Source organism: Sturnus vulgaris, unplaced genomic scaffold, assembly GCF_052056855.1.
Source record: "Sturnus vulgaris isolate bStuVul1 unplaced genomic scaffold, bStuVul1.hap1 Scaffold_195, whole genome shotgun sequence".
Classification (NCBI taxonomy): Eukaryota; Metazoa; Chordata; class Aves; order Passeriformes; family Sturnidae; genus Sturnus; species Sturnus vulgaris.
In genome coordinates this window covers 850,569-871,740 of record NW_028276170.1, presented here as the reverse complement: position 1 = coordinate 871,740, position 21,172 = coordinate 850,569, and the positions used below count along the sequence as shown (strand labels likewise).

General features: G+C 57.3%; 1 protein-coding gene across 1 annotated transcript in view; it reads left to right on the top strand.

The window, feature by feature from the left end:
• Nucleotides 1–21,172, top strand: part of LOC148217977 (uncharacterized) — a 74,991-nt gene that overhangs the window by 14,694 nt on the left and 39,125 nt on the right. The window contains exons 2-3 of the mRNA XM_088158023.1: nt 3,114–3,537; nt 5,099–5,107. Coding sequence (XP_088014149.1) covers nt 3,114–3,537; nt 5,099–5,107 — 433 coding nt within the window. The remainder of the gene's footprint in view (nt 1–3,113; nt 3,538–5,098; nt 5,108–21,172) is intronic.

Sequence of the window (21,172 nt, the reverse complement as noted above, 5' to 3'; positions counted from 1 at the left end):
TCCCAGCTGATAAGCTGGTCCAGCTCAAGGCTAGGGAGAATTTCTCCCAGGCTGATAATTTGGTCAAAATAAAAAGGAATTAGTAACAAAGATAGAACAGCTGTTGTGATGTGTGACCAGTCCCTGGAAATGGGGTGTCTTCTGTCTGAACCAATCATCTTTTCTCTACTCTGGGAATTACGAGTCATGCTATAAAACCAAGTGTATTTCTGAATAAACTTGTCTCTTTCTTCCTGTCATGAAAGATGACCATGTAGCTGTGCATCTTATTTCCGCCGCACTTAAAGGGTTAAAACCCCATTCCACGGCTACACACATTGGGTTTTTAATTTAGTGGAAGCGCTCACTCGTTCACAAGCCTTACTTGTCAAACTGGATTGTGCGATGCTATTGTCTTGCTTGTGTTAGAGAGAAACCAGGGAGAAATTAGCTAAGAAATAAGAACCACACTTGGGGCTCGGGCTTGGCAGACAAAGGGAGCAGGGCGGCACCTGCCCGCTTTGCCCGAGTCCCTGCTCCTGCCGGACAAAGGCGGACGCGGCTCCGTGCGGGGCGAGCCGGGCGCTCCGTGCCGGGGCCGGGGCCGAGCGCTCGGGCGGGCGGCGCTCAGGATGCTCGGGCAGCGCCGCGGGCCGGGCGGGCGCGATGGAGCCGCCTGAGGGCTGGGACCCCTCCGGGCGGCCGGCCCGGCGCACGCAGTGGCTGCTCAGCGCCCTCGCCCACCGCTACGGGCTGGAGCGCGGCGTGGAGAACGAGATGGTCGTGCTGGCCAGCGGCCCGGAGCAGTCCCTGCACGAGATCTTCCAGCAGCGGGACTGCGCCGGGCCGGGCCGCATCCCCGGCGAGGAGTCCCGCACGCTGTGCCGGGCGCTGGGGCCGGAGGAGGCGGCGGAGCCCGAGGAGTGCGCGGGGCTGTGGGACGGGCTCTGGGCCGAGCTCACCTTCCGCCAGCTCCACGCGCGGCTCTGCGGCCACTTCAGCACCCGCGCGGGGCCGCGGCTGCCGCTGGGCCGGGAGGGCGAGCACATCGAGAGCCACATCCGCCCGCGCAGCCCCCGCCCAGCCCGAGCGGCGGCCGCCGGGGCCCTGCTCCCGAGAGCGCTGCGAGGAGATGGTGGCGCTGGAGCGGGCCGAGGAGCGCATGGCCGAGCTGCAGCAGGAGAAGGGCAGCCTGCGGCAGCTGCTGGAGGACGTGCGGGCCGCCCTGCAGAGCAGCGATGCGCGGTGCCCGGCGCTGCGGCTGAGTCCGGGCCGGCTTCTGCACCGCGCTCCCGGCGGCGCCTCGGGTGGCCCCGAGCGCTTCAGGAGAGATGCTGCTCTCGCAAAGTCAGTGTTTAGAACCCCTCCACCTCCGGACTGAGACCGAAGTTGCTCGTTCATCCTCGGCATTAACTTTCCCGCAAAGTTTAGTTACAAGGGAGGCTTTTAGGAGAAATGTATGGCATCGGTGTGCCATTAAATATGTTTGTGATGAGCACTGTTCAAAGTGTAGGGGAATTCAGCTTAACAAACCCACGTGTACAATGCTGCTGCTGCTTCTCCTGCACGTGCAGCCAGGATGTGCTGATAGCAGATGCTGGGTATGCACTGCTGCAGGGTTTTTCCTGAAGTAAGAAAGAACTTTGGGATTCTTGCCTGCACAAGCACGTGCAGTGCCTCAGTCATAAGTGCCTCAGAAATATCAGAAGTGTGTCTTCTTCAGAGTGTGGTCACAAGGGTTCAGAGTTGGAGCCAGTTCTGCGGGCAGGCTGATGAATAGTCTGGGGCTCCTCTGCAGAGCCCCATTCATTCTGGGGCTGCTTTCTGCTGGTTCTGCTGGACTGGCTCGAGTGAAACACACACCCAATTAACAGCAGTTAAATTACTCTGGCATGAAACAGTGGGGAACAGGCAGAGCAGTGAAGGGCAGCATGGACCAGTTGTTCTGGCAGCTCTGACGAGGTCTGGTTTGATACAGCACTCACAGAACTCTGCTCCACCTGTGACACTCCCACTTGCAGTAGATGACTCTTCCTCTTCACAATATCCAGCAAGGCAGGTCAAAGACACTTTTACCATTTTCATCTTCAAAAGGGAGAAGAAATCAGCAGCAAACATTAAGTAACTAGTCGGAGGTCCTGGGAAGAAACAAAAGAACAAAGAGTGGTGGATAAAAACAGGTGGAGCAGTGATCCTTATCTCTGTGTGGGAGATATCCTCTGCTAATGGGCCATCTGTTAAAACCAGGTGGGGCAGTGTTCTTTATCTTTTCCACAACCCATCCTTCCTCCAGGAAGATATCTTCTGTTAATGGGCCATTGAGTGCCACTGCATGACTGATAAAATTCCATCATCCCATTGGGAGATGCTCCAGCCAGGGGGAGGAGCCAAGCCTTTCCTACCTAGATAAAATCTGAGATTTGGAACACCAAGGCAGCCCTTACCCACTGGTTTCCAAAGGACAAGAGCTACCAGACCTTTCTACAGCATCACTACTACAACAAGACCCCTTCATTGGGACTGCTACCACCACCCTAACTAGCGGGGTGTCAGGTTGTATTCTGATTCTGTCAGTTGTTTTCTTTTCTACTATTTCATGTATTATTTTTCTCTTATCTTTTTTCCTATAGAATTGTATTTCTGACTGATTCTCTCATTGGTTTTGCTTTCAAACCAGCACATGTCTGGAGGGGATTTTGGCTGAAGCTTGTTATTTGGGGAGTTTTTGATCCGTGTGTTAAAGTTTGGAGGATTTGAAGCAGGAATCTTGGTGTTTGGGAGGTTATTACAGACACAAGATGCTCAATGACTACCAGAGATGAACTTGGGCAAGGAGGAACACCCAGTTTATGGAGCTCTCTTCTTGTTATTTCCCCCTAAACCAGGAATTTTCATTCCTCAGGTGTGCAGGGATGGAGGAGGCGGAAAAGCCCTGGATATCTCGCACGAGGAGGGGCTGCAAACCCAGCCCAGGAAGCTGCGAGGAGGAAAGACCCTCCCTGAGCCGGGAAGGCGGCCGGAGATCCAGGCAGAGCTCAGAGCTGGTGGAGAAGCCTCCTGGAGGGGAGAAGCCCCACAAGTGCTTGGAATGTGGGAAGGGTTTCAACTACAGGTCCCAGCTGATCCTACACCAGAGGATCCACACTGGGGAGAAGCCCTATGAGTGTGGGGAATGTGGGAAGGGCTTCAGGAACAGCTCCAACCTGATCCAGCACCAGGTGATCCACACAGGGGAACGGCCCTACACCTGCTTGGAATGTGGGAAGAGCTTTGGATGGAGCTCTGACCTGAGAAAACACCAGCGCATCCACACTGGGGAGAGGCCCTACGAGTGTCCCAAGTGTGGGAAGAGGTTTCACACCAGCTCCAATCTCCTCCTACATGAGCGGATTCACACAGAGGAGAGGCCCTTCCGCTGCCCCGACTGCGGGAAGGGATTCAACCGCAACGACAACCTCATCAGGCACCGGCGCATCCACACTGGGGAGAAGCCCTACGAGTGTCCTGAGTGTGGGAAGAGCTTCTCCAGGATCTCTCACTTGACCCGACACCAACGGAGTCTCCACTAAGGGAAGCCCTGTGAGTGCCCCGAGTATGGGAAGAGCTTTGTGCTCTGCTCCAGCTCCATCCCCAATGGGAGGATTTGTGTTGGATGATCCCCAGTGACCCCCGTTGGGCAGAGCCCTGGTGATCTTTGGTCCTGGTGATCCGTGTTGGGAAGACACCTGGCTGAGGGGTTTCTGCATCATCCTCTCTCCCTGTGGGCACCTGGATGAACACAGGGGCAGGAACGTCCATCAGGGCCCAAACTGACATTGGGAATTCTTTGAGGAGAGCAGATTTGTTGACTTTCAAGCTCAGAAAATATTCTGTGTTCAATCCTATCTCCTGGTGGTATCCAGGAATATCCAGGAATGGTCTTGGAGACCTTTTCCAACCTCACTAATTCCCGGATTTTCATTTCCTATTGCCCAAGGTTGTCTTCCGCAGCCAAATGGTGATGAACTGAGGCAAAGACCAAGATTTTGGAGACAGTGGGATGGAAAGTCCTCCAAAAAATGTTTTTCCCTCCCACTCAAGCACATTGGTCCTCAGCTCACACAGACACTGAAATCTTTTTCTTTTAGCCTAGATTTGCTTTTCATTTCTCTTCATCCTTTTAAAACAACCAACACGGGTGAAAATAAAGACACTGAACTGAGACATGGGTGGGGATATGGAGGGACAAAGACATGGTGGGGCACAGACATGGAGAGTTGAATCATGGTTTTAAAGAGTTAAGATTTTTGCTAAGGGTAGAAGGAGTTTCCATGGCCAAGATGTAAGTTAGGTAGGTAATTACTTGATGCTTAGGCAAGAGCTAATTGGTATAATTATCTGCTATTATGAACTTAGGTATAGAAGAACCTAAATAATAAATAAAATAATAAACCATTAATCATGAAGCACGAGGCCTTGGATAGTGCCAGAGGGTCACAGAGACCTGATGAAGACTCTCCTGACTTCATCCATCGAGACCACTGACCCATTTCGAGACCACCGACCCAATTCAAGAGAAGAACTGTGCACCCGTGAAGGACGAATGGGCTCATTTTAATATGGGATGGGGATGGGAGGTGCTGGGGTTATGCACATGTATTGTATGTAAGATCTTGGGCAATAAATAGAGGGCAAAGAACCTTGTTCGGGGCGGTCACGCCTTTGGGAGGTGACTCCTGTGCCGGTGAATAAACACACCACTTTGTAACTTTAATTAGTTACAGTGCCTTTGTCCGTGATTATTCCGGTTTTTAATGATTCAGGGGGACAAACTGCGGTCACGTGGGGACACTGCAGGGACATCGTAGTGACCCAAAACAGGACAGGCGACCTCAGGGTGGCCCTGATGTCCCCAAGGCAAGGACACCAAGGTCCCCAGTGTCCCTCGGGTTGACAGTACAACCCCGTGTCCCCACCATGTCCCTGCATCCCGGGCTGCCTCCAGCTTTCACATCACCTCCTTGTGTCCCTCCACCGATGTCCCCAAGACCCCCACGATGTCCCCAAGGGCCTGGGCAGCTCTGGGGAACCCCTGTCACCATGTCCCCCACATGCCACCACCATGTCCTGGTTAACAAAGTTCACCAAGGTCCCCAGGTGCCATGTCACCGTGTCCAGCCACCCCGGACATTGCGGTGATCTTGCTGGTGGCCGCAGTGGCCTCAGCACTGGCCCTGGCCATCGCCACCCACTGGGCATGGTCACACAGGCGCTGGGCCACGGCCCAGTGCTCATGGGCGGTGGTGGCCAGGTGTCACCACGATGTCACGGAGGCCTGCAGGATCACCTGGCAGGACACGGCCACCGTGCCCAGGGCCAGAAGCAGGTGACTGTCCTTGGCCACCCCCAGGGCAGAGCGCTCTGAGTCCAGGGACACTGCGGGGACATGGGGACACCGCACAGGTGGCACCAGGGACACAGCAGCAGGGCAACCAGCACAGTGGCACATGAGCAGTGGCACCAGGGACACCCCAGAGCCACCAGCCCAGTGTCCCTAGTTCCATCCCAGTGCCACCAGTTCTATCCCACTGTCACCAACCCAGTGTCACCAACCCAGTGCCACCAAGCCACTCCCACCCCAGTGTCCCCAGTTCTGTCTCAGTGTCACCAGCCCAGTGCTCCCAGTTCCTTCCCAGTGGTCCTAGTGCCAGCCCAGTGTCACTGCCCCATTGCCACCATACCAATATCACCATCCCAGTGCTCCCAGTTCCCTCCCAGTGTCTCCAGTCCCATCCCAATGTCCCCCATCCTGTCCCAGAGTCCCTGTCCCAGTGCTCCTAGTTGTGTCCCAGTGCCACCAGTTGTGTCCCAGTGTCACCATCCCAGTGCTCCCAGTTCAATCCCAGTGTCCCCAGTTCCTTCCCAGTGCCACCACCCCATTGTCCCCATACCAATGTCACCATCTCAATGTCTCCAAACCAGTTCCCTCCCAGTGCTCCCAGTGCCAGCCCAGTGTCCCCCATCCTGTTCCAGTGTTTTTGTCTCTGTGCTCACAGTTATGTCCCAGTGCCACTGCCCCATTGTCACAATACCAGTGTCACCAACCCAGTGCCACCAGTTCTGTCACCACCCAAGTGCCACCAACCTGGTGTCACTAACCCAGTTCCAGCCCAGTGTCCCCAGTCCTATCCCAGTGCCACCAGTCCTGTCCCAGTACCACATCCCCAGGGTCCCCATACCAATGTCATCACCAGCCCAGTGTCCCCCATCCTGTCCCAGTTCTCCCAGTTGTGTCCCCGTGCCAGCCCAGTGCCACCCTGTCATTGACCCATACCAGTGTCACCAGCCCAGTGCCACCAGTCCTGTTCTAGTGCCACTAGTCCAGTGCTCTCAGTGTCACCATCCCAGTGTCCCCAGTTCCATCCCAGTGCCACCAGTTCTGTCCCAGTGTCACCAATCCAGTGTCACTGGTCCTGTCCCAGTGCCCCCAGTGCCATCCCGGTGTCACCACCCCAGTGTCACCTGTCCCTTCCTAATGTCCCCATCCCAACGTCCCCTCCCAGTGTTCCCAGTTCCATCCCAGCGTCCGCAGTGCCATCTCAGCGTCACCAGTTGTCACGATCCGCTATTAATGCAGAGCGGGGGTCGTGATGGTTCTTTTGATCTCAAAGGTGCAAACAGGCAAAATGCAGGGGACAAAATCAGTTTATTCAACAACAGAAAATCAGTTTAATCAACAACAGCAATGCATTTCATCAAATGCCAACAATTCAGTTACGGTAAAGGGGAGAGGTACAGGATAGGGAAAGGGGAAGGAAAGGAAGGGATGGGAGAATAGCTACCAACAGACGAGATGGGCGTCCTCACGGGTCATCCAATAGACAAGTCTTCGTCCGTGGGGAGATCTCAGGGGTCTTCTCCAGGGGGTCTTCATCAGTGGAGAGATCTCAAAGGGTCCTTTCCAGAGGGTCGCTCTTTTATAGTCCTTCTCCAAAGTGAGTGGCCTCTGGCCAAAAGGTGGGAAGATTTATGGACCATTGTGTGGTGCTGCAGGAGACAGGTACGGACAAGCAGTCCTCAGTTGATGCAACACAACCTCTGGTTGGTGCCACGACAGCACGGTCCAGTGAACACAACACACCAGCACACAGTCATGAGCATCCACCTGGCCCGGCCAGTAAACCATTGTCCAGAGTCAGCCTGGGTGGGGTCCTCGAGGTCTCCTTGCGACGGTCGGGAGGCAAAATCGAGGGGAACTTCGGACCGACCCTTACAGACATCGCTCTTGCCATGGTGGCAGCAGCTCTGTGGGTCCCGAGCTCAGTGTCAGGGGAGTCTTGGCCACACAGCACAGTGGCCTGGACAGCTCTGGGGACCCGGGCTGATCACCAGTGCTGCCACTTCCCACTGCTCCTCGCCTGCAGCAGCCAGTGGCCGTGCTCCAGCAGGGCCTCCTTGTCCCTCCTTATCCCTGGCCAAAGCAGCCTGGGCACCTCGGGGCTGTCCCCACCGTCCTGCTGAGGCCAGGCCTCGAGGGCTTCTGCCACGGGCACCAGAGACGCGTCGGGGAAGCGCCAGAGCAGCCGGCTGGCAGGAAGAAGGTGGCTGTCTGGGGGCTGCTTATGGCCTCTGCCACCCAGTTCCTCAGGGCTTCCCACCAACCCATCCACACAAGTCCTCCTGGCCCATCACAGCCTCCCGCCACCCAGCGCCACACGCATCCCCCTCACGCCTTCCCACTGCCTTCTCCGGGCAGGCCTTGGCAGCACCGCAGCCCTTCATGGCCTCCCACTGTCCCGTGCCCTCCACGCCTCCCCCAGGCCTGCCTGGCTGCTGAAGGAGCTCCAGAGGAGCCGCATCAAGAGGCACCTCAGAGCCCTCAGCAATCCAGCCAGCAACACACGGGCAGGACACAGATGGCGCTTCCAGGCTGGCAGAGGGGTGCTGGCCATCTCCAGGGACCGGTCTCTCAGGGATCCCCGCCGCAGCTCCGGCCTCTGCCCGCCCGCTCTGTCAGAAGCCTTAAGGCTTCCACAGAACCACCAAAGGCCAAGGGCCTTTTGGCCACTTTCCCTTCCACTCCGCACGCTTGGCCAACTTGGCAAGCACAAGCACCCTTTTTGCCCTCTTCCCCATTGGCCTGAAGACTCTGGGCACCAAAAGAAAGCTCCTGGACCTCTGTGTATGACAACAGCAATTTACTAATCCTACGGTGGGGAGAAACAAAGTGCTTGTAGAGCAGAGGTGTTCCCTGCAGGCTCAGGTGGCCCCAGCAGATGCAGCCTCCCGGATCAGTTCTCCACAGTGCTCACGCAGGACAACCAGCCCCTGCGACACAGGGAAGGCCGTGACTTCCAGAGGCGGCGGAATCCATCTCGCATCTGCTGGAGTCGGGAGGAGGGAATGCTCTGTACAACTCTGTTGATGTACAGAGTCTGAAGAGCCAGGCATGAGATGGCAGGGCTGGTGTCATCTGTCATGTCCTGAAGAGCTGGAAGAGAGACGAACAGAGCCACAGTCAGAGCCTGCATCTGCAGGGACCTGGGGAGACCCTCCTGCCCCATCCCTCCCACACGGCAGCTCTTGCCATGGCCTGGAGGAAGCAGGAGACAGCAAGGATCAGCTGGAAGGCGCTGGCCACGAATGTCCCTCCCGCAGGCCCCTGGAAGGTCTCTGTGCTCTGCCCACGCCGCCCCTCGTGCGCGCAGGGAGCAGAGCCCTCCCAGCCGGGGCAGGGAACGCAGCTGCCAGCGCCAGCCCCCGCTGACAGCCCGCTGGCCTCACTCACCCCTGCACATGAGCTGCAACTCTCGCTGCTGCTCTCTCAGGAACCGCCCGGCCATCCCTGCCAACACAGAGCCTGTCACGGCCCCAGCCGCACAGCTGCCCCGCAGCGGCGCTGCCAGCCCTGCGGCCACAGCAGCGCCTTCCCCTGCAGGGCTCAGGCCGGGCCCTCGCCGCATCCTGACGCCCAAGGACACGGCTGCGAGAGGGCGGCAGCGGCGCCGAGGGCAGGCGGGGCTCCAGAGCCCTGGCCCGGATGGCGCTGCCGGGGCAGCAGGCGGGGCTGGGGCCGAGCTGCGGCGGGGCGGGGAGGGAGCCGGGCTTGTGGCTCACCAAGAAACCTGAGGGCCGCCTCTCGCAGGGGCTCCTGTGGGCTCCGCAGGTACGGCAGCGCCTGGCGCAGCAGCTCGGCCGCTCGGCTCCTGTCCTGTGCCAGCTGGAGAGAGCGGCAGGGCACGGAGGGAAGGGTTGGCGCGGGCTCTGTCCCTTGGCCCCGGCCTGCCCTGCCCGCACAGCCCTGAGCGGGGCAGAGGGCCCGGCAAGGCGCGTGCTTGATGGAGCTCGGGGCTCCATCAGCTCCGGCCCTGGGGCCAGAGGAGCCTGGAGAAGAGCCCGCGTGGGCAGCCCAGGGAAGGGAGCAGCGTTCTTACCAAGCACTCGCCAAACCTCCACATCTGATCCGCCATCAGCAGCTGCTCAAGATCTCTCCTCTTCAGGAAGGTTAGTGCTGAAAGCAGCGTTTCACAAGAGGCCTGCAGAGCAGCAGAGACCCAGAGATGGCACCGCAGCCCAGGGCACAGGACCTGCCTCCCTGTGCCAAGGCCAGGAGGAGGCTGGAGCCCATGAGGTGCCCGGGTGCAGGGAGACAGCTGAGCCCCCTGCCAGGAGGACAGCAGCGCCCAGGAGTCCTCACCTCTGCCACACGCATGTTCTCATCGTGGCAGTTGAAGAAGAGTGGCAGCAGGCTCTTGCTCACAAGCATCTTGAGGGGCTTTTTACCCTTGGCCGCTACCAACCTCATCACCTCTTGGAAGAGGCGAATGGAGAGCAGCTGCACATGGCGGTTGTCCTGTTGGAAAGGAAGCAAAAGCCCTCCTCATCAGCTGCTCCAGACCCCTCTGTGCACAGGCCCAAAAATCCACGGGGCACCACACTTGGGGGCAGCACCCAGTGGCCGTGGCTGGGGGCACAGAGCCTTACGTTGTCCAGCAGTGGCCAGAGCGCGCCAGCCAGCCGCAGGGCGATGGGGCTGGGTATTGCGAGGTGTCTGTGCGAGAGCAGAAAGCTGAGCACCGCGACGGTCATCTCAACGATGTCTTCATCTGCATCCCGCAACAGGTCCACAAGGCTTTCTGTCAGGCTGTACATTCTAATGCTCTGCATGGAAGACAAGGCAGGGCAAGCCCACGCTGCTGCTGCTGCCGTGGAGCCCAGGGGCCGAAAGCCTGTCCTGAAGCACTCGGGCAGCTGAACAGCAACGCAGGAGAGCTGGGAGCAGCTGCCACAGCTCCCAAAGCCCAGCCAAGCCCAAGGGGCTGCTTTCCCCAGCCCCACGCTGCCAGCACAGCTTCAGCCGCTGCTGTCTTCTCACCATCGAGGGGTCCTTGCTGAGCTGCACGAGGCCTCTGAGCACCAGGCGACGCATCTCCCTGGACGTGCTCTGCAGGCGCCTTGCCATGATCTCCAGGAGGCTGTCACCCCATTCTTTGATGTCCAGGAGGTCCAGGACCTGAAAGGCACAAAGCAGTGACCGGGGTGCCCAGCTGGCAGGAGCTCAGAACTGCACAGGCCTGAGCCAAGGCAGCAGCACAGGGCACGGGCACCGTCCCAGGCAGCTGCGGCTGTGAGAGGGCAGAGAGGTGGGAGGCAGCTCAGCTGTGCTGCCCATGGGGCTCACCTCCACAAGGAATGCCATGGCGGGCAGCTGCCAGTCTGAAATGTCTTGGCTGAGGAGCTCCAAGAGGCAGGAGATGAAGCTGCAACACCAGATCATGGAGACACAGCGCATCTCCCTGGTGGGGGGGAAAAGGCATCATTGCCCCTGAGCCGGGAGGGCAAAGCTCTCCCAGGAGTGACCCACGGAGCTCTGGTCTTTTCCCAAGCACCCCGTGGGCGCTTTGGGAGGCGGCTGTTCCCGGGCACCCTCCTCTGCCAGCCTTTTCCAGTCTGCTCGTCCATCTCTTTGTGACAAAGCCCTCTCACCCATGCCCATGGGAACTGTGTGGGGCACCCTGGGCACAAGTGCCGGGGGCAGCAGGGAGAAGGGGGTCTCACCTGGCCAGGAGTCCCACTGCATAGTGGTGGGTGTCAGTACAGAGCAGCGTGTCCCAGCCAGCCTTGCCTTCCATGGCTACCACAACACGCTCACACTGCACTCGGCAGAGCAGGACCTTCAGGGTCTGCACTGCAAACCTGTGTGCAGAGCAAAGCCCAGGTCATGCTGGCAGCCCTGGCTCCTGCCTTGGAAGGGATGGGGAGACTGGGAGGACTGGGATGGAGCACCTTTGGGGGTTGGTGGCAAGGCCCAGTTGCTCCTGGCACCCCTTCCAGAAGGTATCAACCTCCTCTGGCGTATCCAGTGCGCTGATGTAAACTTGGAAGAGCAGACACAGAAAGAGACGGGGAAAATACTCCAACACTATAGGTGGGCACCAGGTCAGGTTGAAGACACTCCACAGGGTCACGGTTGCCTGCAAAAAATGAACCACCCAGAGACAACACTCAGTGCCAAGAAATCCGTGTGGCAGGGCCCGAGCATGCCAGGGAGAGGCCGGGGGAGACACTGTGGGGTCACCAAGCCTGGTGCCCCTGAACCTTGCCCCTAAGGCAGGTTTCATTGCAGTGCCTGAGGCAGAGAGATGCAGCTGGGGGGAGGACAGAGAGCTAGCTGCTGGAGAGGTGGCCTAGGGGCAAGCCAAGGTCAGTTGCAGGAACTCACAGCCAGGGCAAAGACTCCTGTGCTGTCCCCATCGGAGGTGTACACACTGTCCACTGGCCAGGCGTTCAGCACATTGAGGAGTATCTGCAGCGCCGGCTCCGCAGTCCCAGTGGAGGACATGATCACTCCCCACATGGCCGTAGCAGCTCTGTGGGGTCAGAGCTCTGTGTCAGGGGGGTCTGGGCCACAGCACTGTGGCCTGGGCTGCTGCAGGGGCCCGCGCTGGCCGTCAGCCCTGCCTCTGCCCACCGGCCCTCGCTGGCAGCACCCAGCCAGCCCACGGGGGTGCAGGCATCTTGAGGGGCAGGGAGGGAGCGTGGCAGCACGCTCAGGGGCTGACATGGCAGCACTGGCAAACGGAGGAGCCAGAGGCTCCTGGAACTGTCCCCCTGTCTGGCAGTCACCAGGGACAGGCTCTACAGGGTAACGGGCCGGGGAACCCTAAACCCTCAAGGCAGGTGGGGCTGCCGTACCTGTCGCCCGATGGGGCCCAGCGCAAGAGAGTCATCAGCACATCGCAGGGGTATTCCCTGGTCAGCTCCAGAAGGGCCTTGTCCAGCCTGTGCCCAGCAGACTCATTGGCCGTGAGCCACTTGTGGATGTACCTCACCATGGCTGGCACCTGCAGAAGGCCCAGGGAGACTTGGACACCTGCCCGAGCAGCAGGTTCCCCAGCTTCCCCTGAGAAGTGCTGCCCTTCCCACCCTATTGGGCTGGGCCTCAAAGACTGAAGGAACCCAGCAGAGCTGGCTTGAGGCGCCAGACAATTCCTGGCCACAGGCTGCTTACTTGCTTTGGATTGGAGACACCCTTCTCCACAAGCAAATCCAGCATGGCAGCCCCGGTCTCAGCAGTGAAGAGGGGAAAGTTTGCCAAGAGCCCAGTGCCCACACCGGTGGTCTCTTCCCGCCAAATGCACATGATGAATTCATAGATCATCTGCAGGAGAAGGGCAGGAAGAGAGGGAGAATCCATGGAGTGCTCCAAGCACGGTGCTGGGCTGAGCAGTGACAGCAGGCCCAGCCCAGGTGGGGATGGCTGCAGTACCTGCGCTGTTCTGCGGAAGCGGCCACGGGCAGGGTCCTGCTCTTGTGTCGGGTCCATGGCGGCACCTGGCAAAGAGCAAGCGCAGCCAGGGCTGAGGGGCTGTGGGAGAGGCCGGAGAACACAGGCCAGCCCTGCTTTCCCAGGCAGGGACAGCCCTGGGATGCTCCAGGGATGGGGTGTGGCTGCCAGGGGGTTCAGCCCCAGCCCCTCTTCTGTCCTATCCATGGGCATGTTGGATGGGATGGGATGGGATGGGATGGGATGGGATGGGATGGGATGGGATGGGATGGGATGGGATGTGGCTAAGCTGGCTGCAGGCACCAGCCCTGTGACCCAGCTCTCCTACTCACCCTCCTGCAGCAGCTGGATCTGCTCCAGCTCTTCAGGCTGCTGTGCTGAGGGAGCTGCAGCCTCCTCCTCCTCCTTCACCCAGGCCAGCTTGGGCACTCTGGGTGGTGTCTGCTCCATGTCACTGTTTGGAGTTGGGACTGCTTGCAGGAGAGATGTCTTGGAAAAGCTCCAGATGGGCAAGTGCTGCAGTTGTGCCTTGTAGGCAGCTGCAACAGAGAAGCCTTGGGAAGGCTACAGGACACCGTGTCCTGCAGTCTGTCCTCGAGGCCACCTGCAGAGGAAACGCTTTGGAAAAGCTTCGGGTCAGTAAGGAACAAGCTGGCTGTGTGGGGGCTCCTCACAGCACCGCTCTCTCCGTCCTGTCCCGACGAGTGCACCGAGCACTGTGGTGTGGCCGTGTCACCGCCAGCACCTATGTCACGACGTGTCACAAAGGGTCACCCTTGTACGCTCTGTCCCTTTCCTATTGCACGGTGACCACGGTGCACTGTGTCACAAAGAGCCCTAGGACACACCTCCACGTGCCCTGGGGACACCCCCACCCCCCCCCAAAGTGGCCCAGCTTGCAAGGAAGACGTTCCCCCAAGGTTCGAGGACAGCCCAACAGGAATTTTAGGAATGGCTCAAACAACAAGCAGATGCTCCTCTGCTCTGCCTGCTCAGGGCAGCAGAAGGAGCCCCCACGGTTGCCGATGCAGCTGCAGCAGGAAGGGCATCGGGGCCTTCCACAGCAGCTGCCAGGGCCTCTTTGGGACAAGACCCGGTGCTGGGTGGCCGTCACACACACAGGAGTGTGACACAGACACGGGACGTATGGCCCAGGGCACGAATGCTGCTCTGAGCCCTGGGAGCAGTGAAATCAGCAGGTGTGGCAGAGTCCCTGCCAAAGGAGACCTGCCGCCCCCAAGGCCTGCCAATGCTGGTGCCTGCTCCTGCCACAGAGACCTGTGTCCCCTGGGGACTTCTCTGCCAGAGGACAGCCAAAGCCCACGTGCATTGGTGTGTGTGCTCCTTTCTGCAGGCGGCTGTTGGCAGGAGCACCTGGTGGCAACACTTGGTCTCTGTCAGAAGCTGTTACTCCTTCCTGGAATGATTTTTGCTTGGAAGTGATTATGTGCAGTGTGCACGCATCTCCCCAGCCCATCACGGCCTCACAGACGAGGTGACCACCAAGCCACTCTCCGGCCATCTGAGCCGCAGCTGAGCCCTTCCCAGAGTGCCCGCACCCGCAGGGAGCGCAGGGCTGGATTTGGCCGCCAGAGAGTTGGTGACCCTCGTGAGATCCTCGGTGCATTTAGTTCCTACAGGAGTGTGGGCACCGCTGGGAAATGATCTGCATGCCTTGTTAATGGGATGTTCTTCCACCGCTAGCCTGGGGCAGGATCTCTCCCGGTCCTCCTCTCAACTCCCGGGCCTCTCCTCAGCCAATCAGAGAAGGCACCAAAATAATTGAGCCAATCAGAGCGCGCGGCGCTGATGACTCCTCAGGCAGTCCCAGAGCGCCCAGAGCTCCTCACCTGGACTCCACCCGCGCCCCGCCCCCAGCGCCCCCCGACAGGAGAATTTGGGGAGGGGGGTATCGAGTTTTATCTTCTATTTGTTTTTCTAGAGTCGAGATTAAATGCTCGAGAGACGGAATTTCGTGTTCGGACTCAGATGTTTATTAATTCTTCTCGATATTACAGTGAGTTCTACAGCACTTACAGCTAACAGGCTAAAAATGGAGACGTATCTCTCTCTACAAGGCCTTTTAAGGGCCAATCTTTCCAATTAAAAAAAGACACCATAATAGCCCAAGAACCAATGACCCGTGACCTGCAATGTGGAATTTTCTAATTACAAAAGTACCACCTATACCCGTGAAGAAGGTGAAAAAGAAAGAAAACTCCACCCTGAAACCTCCATCTTGCTTTACATGTATTAATATATTCTAAAACCACAAATTCTAAATTTTACACGATGGGACATTACACACTTCTATTCAAACTACACACCAGTGATCCCAGTTCTATCACACAATTCTGGAAAGCTTCTTCATGGCCTCTGGTAAAAAGCAGCATTTTCCTGGGGGTCAATGCCTGTCAGCAGAGAAAGCCCAAACCCCTCAGTTTCCAGGGTTCCAACAGGGGGAGGTGTCAGACCCTGCCCGGCGCTGGCCATGGGGCGTGTGGCGGGGGCCCGGAGCCCTTGGCTACTGTGGGCTGCTGGGGGGCTGCTGGGGGGACACCCCCGGACCTGTGTCCTGCACACACAGCGCTGTTCCAGGAGATGGTTTAGTCCGAGTGTCACTTCATTCACGGCACCGACCGGCTGAGGTTCGTGGAGAGGAACATCTCCAAGCGGGAGCAGTTCCTGCACTTGGGCAGCGATGTGGGGCTGCACGTGGGGACACCTCCTTTGGGGACAAGGCTGCCAGGCACTGGAACAGCGACCCGCAATGGATGGAGTACAGACGGGCTGCGGTGGACAGGCACTGCCGGCACAACTACGAGTTGTCCAGCCCGTTCCTCGTGGAGCGCAGAGGTGAGCGTGGGGCAGAGCGTGTCCCCTCGGGCCCTGCCCTGGGAATGACCCTGGAGCCCCTCAAAACTTCCTTGGGAATCACCCGAGACACGTCAGCCCTTCTTGTGCCCACCCCGGGGCCTCCTGCCCCTCACCCCAAGTGACTCCAGTGGCTCTCCCAGTCCATCCCAGTCTCTCCCAGTGTCCTCACGGTCCCTCCCAGTGTCACCAGAGTCCCTCCCAATTCCTCTCAGTCCCCAGCCATTCCATTCCCAGTCCACTCCCAGACCTCCACCCTCTCTCCCATTGCCCCAATCCAATCCACTCTCTCCCAGTGTTCCCCCACTCTCTCCAATTTCATTCCCAGTCCCTCTCAGTGCCACACCAGCCCTCTCCTGTTGGGGACCTGGTCCTGGTGGCCACCACATGCCCTGAGAGCTCCTGCTGGCCCTGGAACCACCTCACTTGGATCTCAGCAGGGTAGAAATCCATGGAGCAGAGCAGGGAGGTGGGGCCGGGCTGGGAGCTCGAGGGCCACAGTGAGATGGACACACTGGAGGGCACTGGGAGAGAGTGGGGACACATTGGGATCAGCTGGGGGGAACAGGGAGGGATTTGAGTCAGCCTGGAGGGGTTGGAGAAAGATGTGGAGCTGGAAAGCAAAGGTTGGAATGAGATTGGCTGTGATGGGAAGAGACTGGGAGGAGTCCTGGTGAGTCCTGGTGAGACCGGTCAGGGACTGGGAAAGGGTTTGGGGGCCCTGGGCTGGTGGGGGACAACTGGGAGGGGGTTATGGTATCGTGAGAGGGACAGGAGGAGCGTTGGTGGGTCCTGGGGAGACCGGGAAGAGATTGGGAGGAGGATTCAAGAAGTCCTGGGGGGGCTAGAGGTGACTGGGAGGGTGATTGGAGTAGCTTGGGGTGTCAGTGAGAGATTTTGGGAGGTCTTAACGCCTGTGGACCCCCAGAGATGCCGCCAGACACCGCCCGCAGCAAGGTGCTGATGGGGATCGGGGACTCCGTGTTGGGTTTCGTCTTCCTGGAGCTGGGGCTCGGCTTCTACCTGTGCAAGAAGGGTGAGGGGAGGGTCCCGGGGGTCGTGTTCCGACCCCGGAGCGTGTGCGCTCCCCATGGGGCCCCCAGTCAGGTGCTACCCCCTTTTCTCTGCCCACAGAGCTCCTGACCCAGCAGCTGCTGCAGCCCCTCCCCATGGCCTCGGGTGCGGCCGGGACCCCCCCGCTCCGTCCCCACGCTGATTTTGGGGGGGTCGTGTGTTCCCCCCAGACCTACTGTCACTCTGCCCCAGCCTGGCTGCTCCCAGTGTTCCCAGTAAAGTTTCCCAGTTCGCCCCGTCCCGTTTATTGTGGGGCGGGACTGGGAAAGGACTTGGGGGACCCCGCGGGGGGATCGTGACTGGGCGGGGAGGGTGGGGCCCAGGTGGGGAACACTGGGTGCTGCGGGTCTGCCCGGCAAGCGGTGAGTCATCACAGCTGCTCTCTCTGATTGGCTGAATCTTCTTCATCGCATTCTCTCATTGGCTGAGGAGAGGCCCGGGAGTTGAGAGAAGGAACAGGAGAGATCCCGGCCCGAGCACCGGCACGGGAACAACAGAGCCAGCCTGGGCACAGCGAGGGAATTTATTACCAACCAAATCACAGCGGGACAAGGAGAAGAGAGAGAAATCTCTCCAACACCTTTCCCACACCCCACGGAGATCACCAGGACCACGGATCACCAGGGCTCTGCCCAACGGGGGTCACTGGGGATCATCCAACACCGATCCTCCCATGGGAGATGGAGCTGGAGCAGAGCACGAAGCTCTTCCCACACTCGGGACACTCACAGAGCTTCCCTTAGTGGAGCCTCCGTTGGTGTTGGGTCAAGTGAGAGCTCCTGGCGAAGCTCTTCCCACACTCAGGACACTCGTAGGGCCTCTCCCCAGTGTGGATGCGCTGGTGAAGAGTGAGGTTGCCATTTTGCTTGAAGCCCTTCCAGCAGTCGGGGCAGCGGAAGGGCCTCTCCTCTGTGTGAATCCGCTCATGTAGGAGAAGATTGGAGCTGGTCTGAAACCTCTTCCCACACTTGGGACACTCGTAGGGCCTCTCCCCGGTGTGGATGCGCTGGTGTTTTTTCAGGTCAGAGCTCCATCCAAAGCTCTTCCCACATTCCAAGCAGGAGTAGGGCCGTTCCCCTGTGTGGACCACCTGGTGCCGGAGCAGGTCAGAGATCTCACTGAAGCCCTTCCCACATTTCCCACAGTCGTAGGGCTTCTCCCCAGTGTGGATCCTCTGGTGTTGGATCAGCCTGCACCTGTAGCTGAAACCCTTCCCACATTCCAAGCACTTGTGGGGCTTCTCCCCTCCAGGAGGCTTCTCCACCAGCTCTGAGCTCTGCCTGCATCTCCGGCCGCCTTCCCGGCTCAGGGAGGGTCTTTCCTCCTCGCAGCTCCCTGGGCTGGGTTTGCAGCCCCTCCTCGTGAGAGATCTCCGGGGCTTTTCTGCCTCCTCCATCCCCGCACACCTGGGGAATGAAAATTCCTGGTTTAGGGGGAAATAAGAAGAATAGAGCTCCATAAACTGGGTGTTCCTCCTCGCCCAAGTTCATCTCTGGCAGTCATTGAGCATCTTGTGTCTCTAATAACCTCCCAAACACCAAGATTCCCACCCCAAATCCCCCAAACTTTAAGACACGGATCAAAACCTCCCAAATATCAAGATTCAGCCAAAATCCCCTCCAAATTTGTGCTCGCTTGAAAGCAAAACCAGTGAGAGACTCCAAGTCAGAAATAGAATTTCATAAGAAAAACATAAGAGAAATAAAATACATGCAATAGTACAAAAGAAAACAACTGACAGAATCAGAATACAACCTGACACCCCGCTAGTTAGGGTGGTGGTAGCAGTCCCAATGAAGTGGTCTTGTTGAAGCAGTGATCCTGTAGAAAGGTCTGGTAGCTCTTGTCCTCTGGAAACCAGTGGGTAAGGGCTGCCTTGGTGTTCCCAATCTCATATTTTATCTAGGTAGGAAAGGCTTGGCTCCTCCCCCTGGCTGGAGCATTTCCCAATGGGATGATGGAATTTTATCAGTCATGCAGTGGGACTCAATGGCCCATGAACAGAAGATATCTTCCTGGAGGAAGGATGGGTTGTGGAAAAGATAAAGAACACTGCCCTACCTGGTTTTAACAGATGGCCCATTAGCAGAGGATATCTCCCACACAGATAAGGATCACTGCTCCATCTGTTTTTATCCACCACTCTTTGTTCTTTTGTTTCTTCCCAGGACCTCTGACTGGTTACTTCATGTTTGCTGCTGATTTCTTCTCCCTTTTGAAGATGAAAATGGTAAAAGTGTCTTTGACCTGCCTTGGTGGATATTGTGAAGAGGAACAGTCATCTACTTCAAGTGGAAGTGTCACAGGTGGAGCAGAGTTCTGTGAGTGCTGTATCAAACCAGACCTCGTCAGAGCTGCCAGAACAACTGGTCCATGCTGCCCTTCACTGCTCTGCCTGTTCCCCACTGTTTCATGCCAGAGTAATTTAACTGCTGTTAATTGGGTGTGTGTTTCACTCGAGCCAGTCCAGCAGAACCAGCAGAAAGCAGCCCCAGAATGAATGGGGCTCTGCAGAGGAGCCCCAGACTATTCATCAGCCTGCCCGCAGAACTGGCTCCAACTCTGAACCCTTGTGACCACACTCTGAAGAAGACACACTTCTGATATTTCTGAGGCACTTATGACTGAGGCACTGCACGTGCTTGTGCAGGTAAGAATCCCAAAGTTCTTTCTGCCAGGAAAATTAATCCACAAACACCAGAGGTTTATGTCCAAACAGGAGACAGAGGAATCCTTTTTGCTTCATTCAAATAAAGGGAGAGGCCATTGGACATTCCCCTGGGATCTCTCAAATTTTTGGAGGACGCAGCCTCCTTTTTATCCTATTTTCCCGGCCGCATTTCCCTCTCTCTTTCCCCGTTGGCTGAGGTACTTGAGAGGCAGAGAATTCCCGGAACGCCTGATACCTGAAATTCCCCTCTAATGTATAACCCTCCCTTTTAATTTTTAATTCTTACAGAATTCATAGTTTTCCCCCGTTGCTTCTTTCATCTTTCAGTATCCAATTTCATTTATCAGCAGCCCTACAGTTTGTTTGTAAAGGCAAATATCTCTTCCCATTCATCAGTCAGTGGAATCCATCCCATTGTTTCTTTTATCTCTCAGTGCTAGCCTTATCTACAGGCAGATCCAGAGCTCATTTGTAAAGACAAATTCAACATTCCTCTCAATCAAAATCCAATTTTTACTGAGCACTACATGTGCTTATATACCATTTACAGGAAGGCTGGTAATATTTTACTGCAATCACATAGAGAAACCTTACACAGACAAACTCTCACATAGACAAACTTTACATTTGGACTTAGTAAAATCTTATTTCCCATAACCCAGACTTGATCCAGTCCTCTTGCAGTCAGGTCTCTGTTTGCTCTTGCCAGGCATCCTCGTTGTCAGGCTGCATTTGCTGATTCAATCTGCAGTACTATCAGTCTCATTTGCATTACCCATATCCACACCTCCCCCGTTTCTTTTAACTAAAAATTCACTCTTCAGCGATTTGTCGATTAAATTCTTAACACACTGTAAAATACAAGGAATAACTACTACAATGCATAATATGATGCCTAATACATACAAACCTATTTTAACTAAATTCCTGACCCAGCCAGTGAGTCCCCAGTGCCCTAAGAGCCAGTTCAGCCAGTCGTACCCATTATCTACCCGAAGTTTATTCACACCTTCTTTCAGGGCTTGAATACTGGCATAGATGGGCTGGGACTGGTCAGAAAGGTTAAGGCAACACATCCCATCGAATTCCTCAGCCACAGGCGGCGGCGGAGCTCGGAGGCGGCCCCAGCGCAGGTGGGAGCCGCGCTCGGTTGTGCGGGGGCTCGGGGCTCGCTGCGGGCCTCGGGGGCGGCAGGGGGCTCTGGCGGGTTGGTTGTGCCGGTGCCGGCCCGTGTTGGCGCTGGGCTGAGGGCGCTGCGGGAGCGGCTGCCCGCGGTCTCCTTCCCGCTGGGGCCTCGGCAGGAGCCGGTGCCGGAGCAGCGCTGGCTCGTCCCGGTTGCTGTGGGTGGCACAGAGGTGTCTGCCCTGTGCCCGGGGCTGTGCGGGAAAATTCCCGTGGCCAGAGGTTTGTGTGCCCAAAGGAGACGGAGGAGTCCTGTAAAAGTGACTTTATTGATGAACAAAGGGAGACGCCATGCGGCATTTGCCATGCGGTCTCTAAAACGCCGCCTCCTTTTTATCCTCATTTTTCCGTCTGCATCTCCCTCTCCCATTCCCCTCTGGCTGACGTTTTTTGAAGGTTCAGACTTCCCGATCCACCTACTGCATGTCCTCGTTAATATGCACTCCTACTCCGATATTAATCTTGCTGCTTGCAATCCCTCCTTTTCTCATTTTCTCAGGAATTGCCTTTATAAACTTTTAATTTCCATTGACTCAATGTCTTTTCCTGCATCCTCTTTGGCGCAAGGTGTCGTGCATGGTAAAAAGCTGAGAGTTGCTGCAGCACGTCAGAGGAGGAGCAGCATT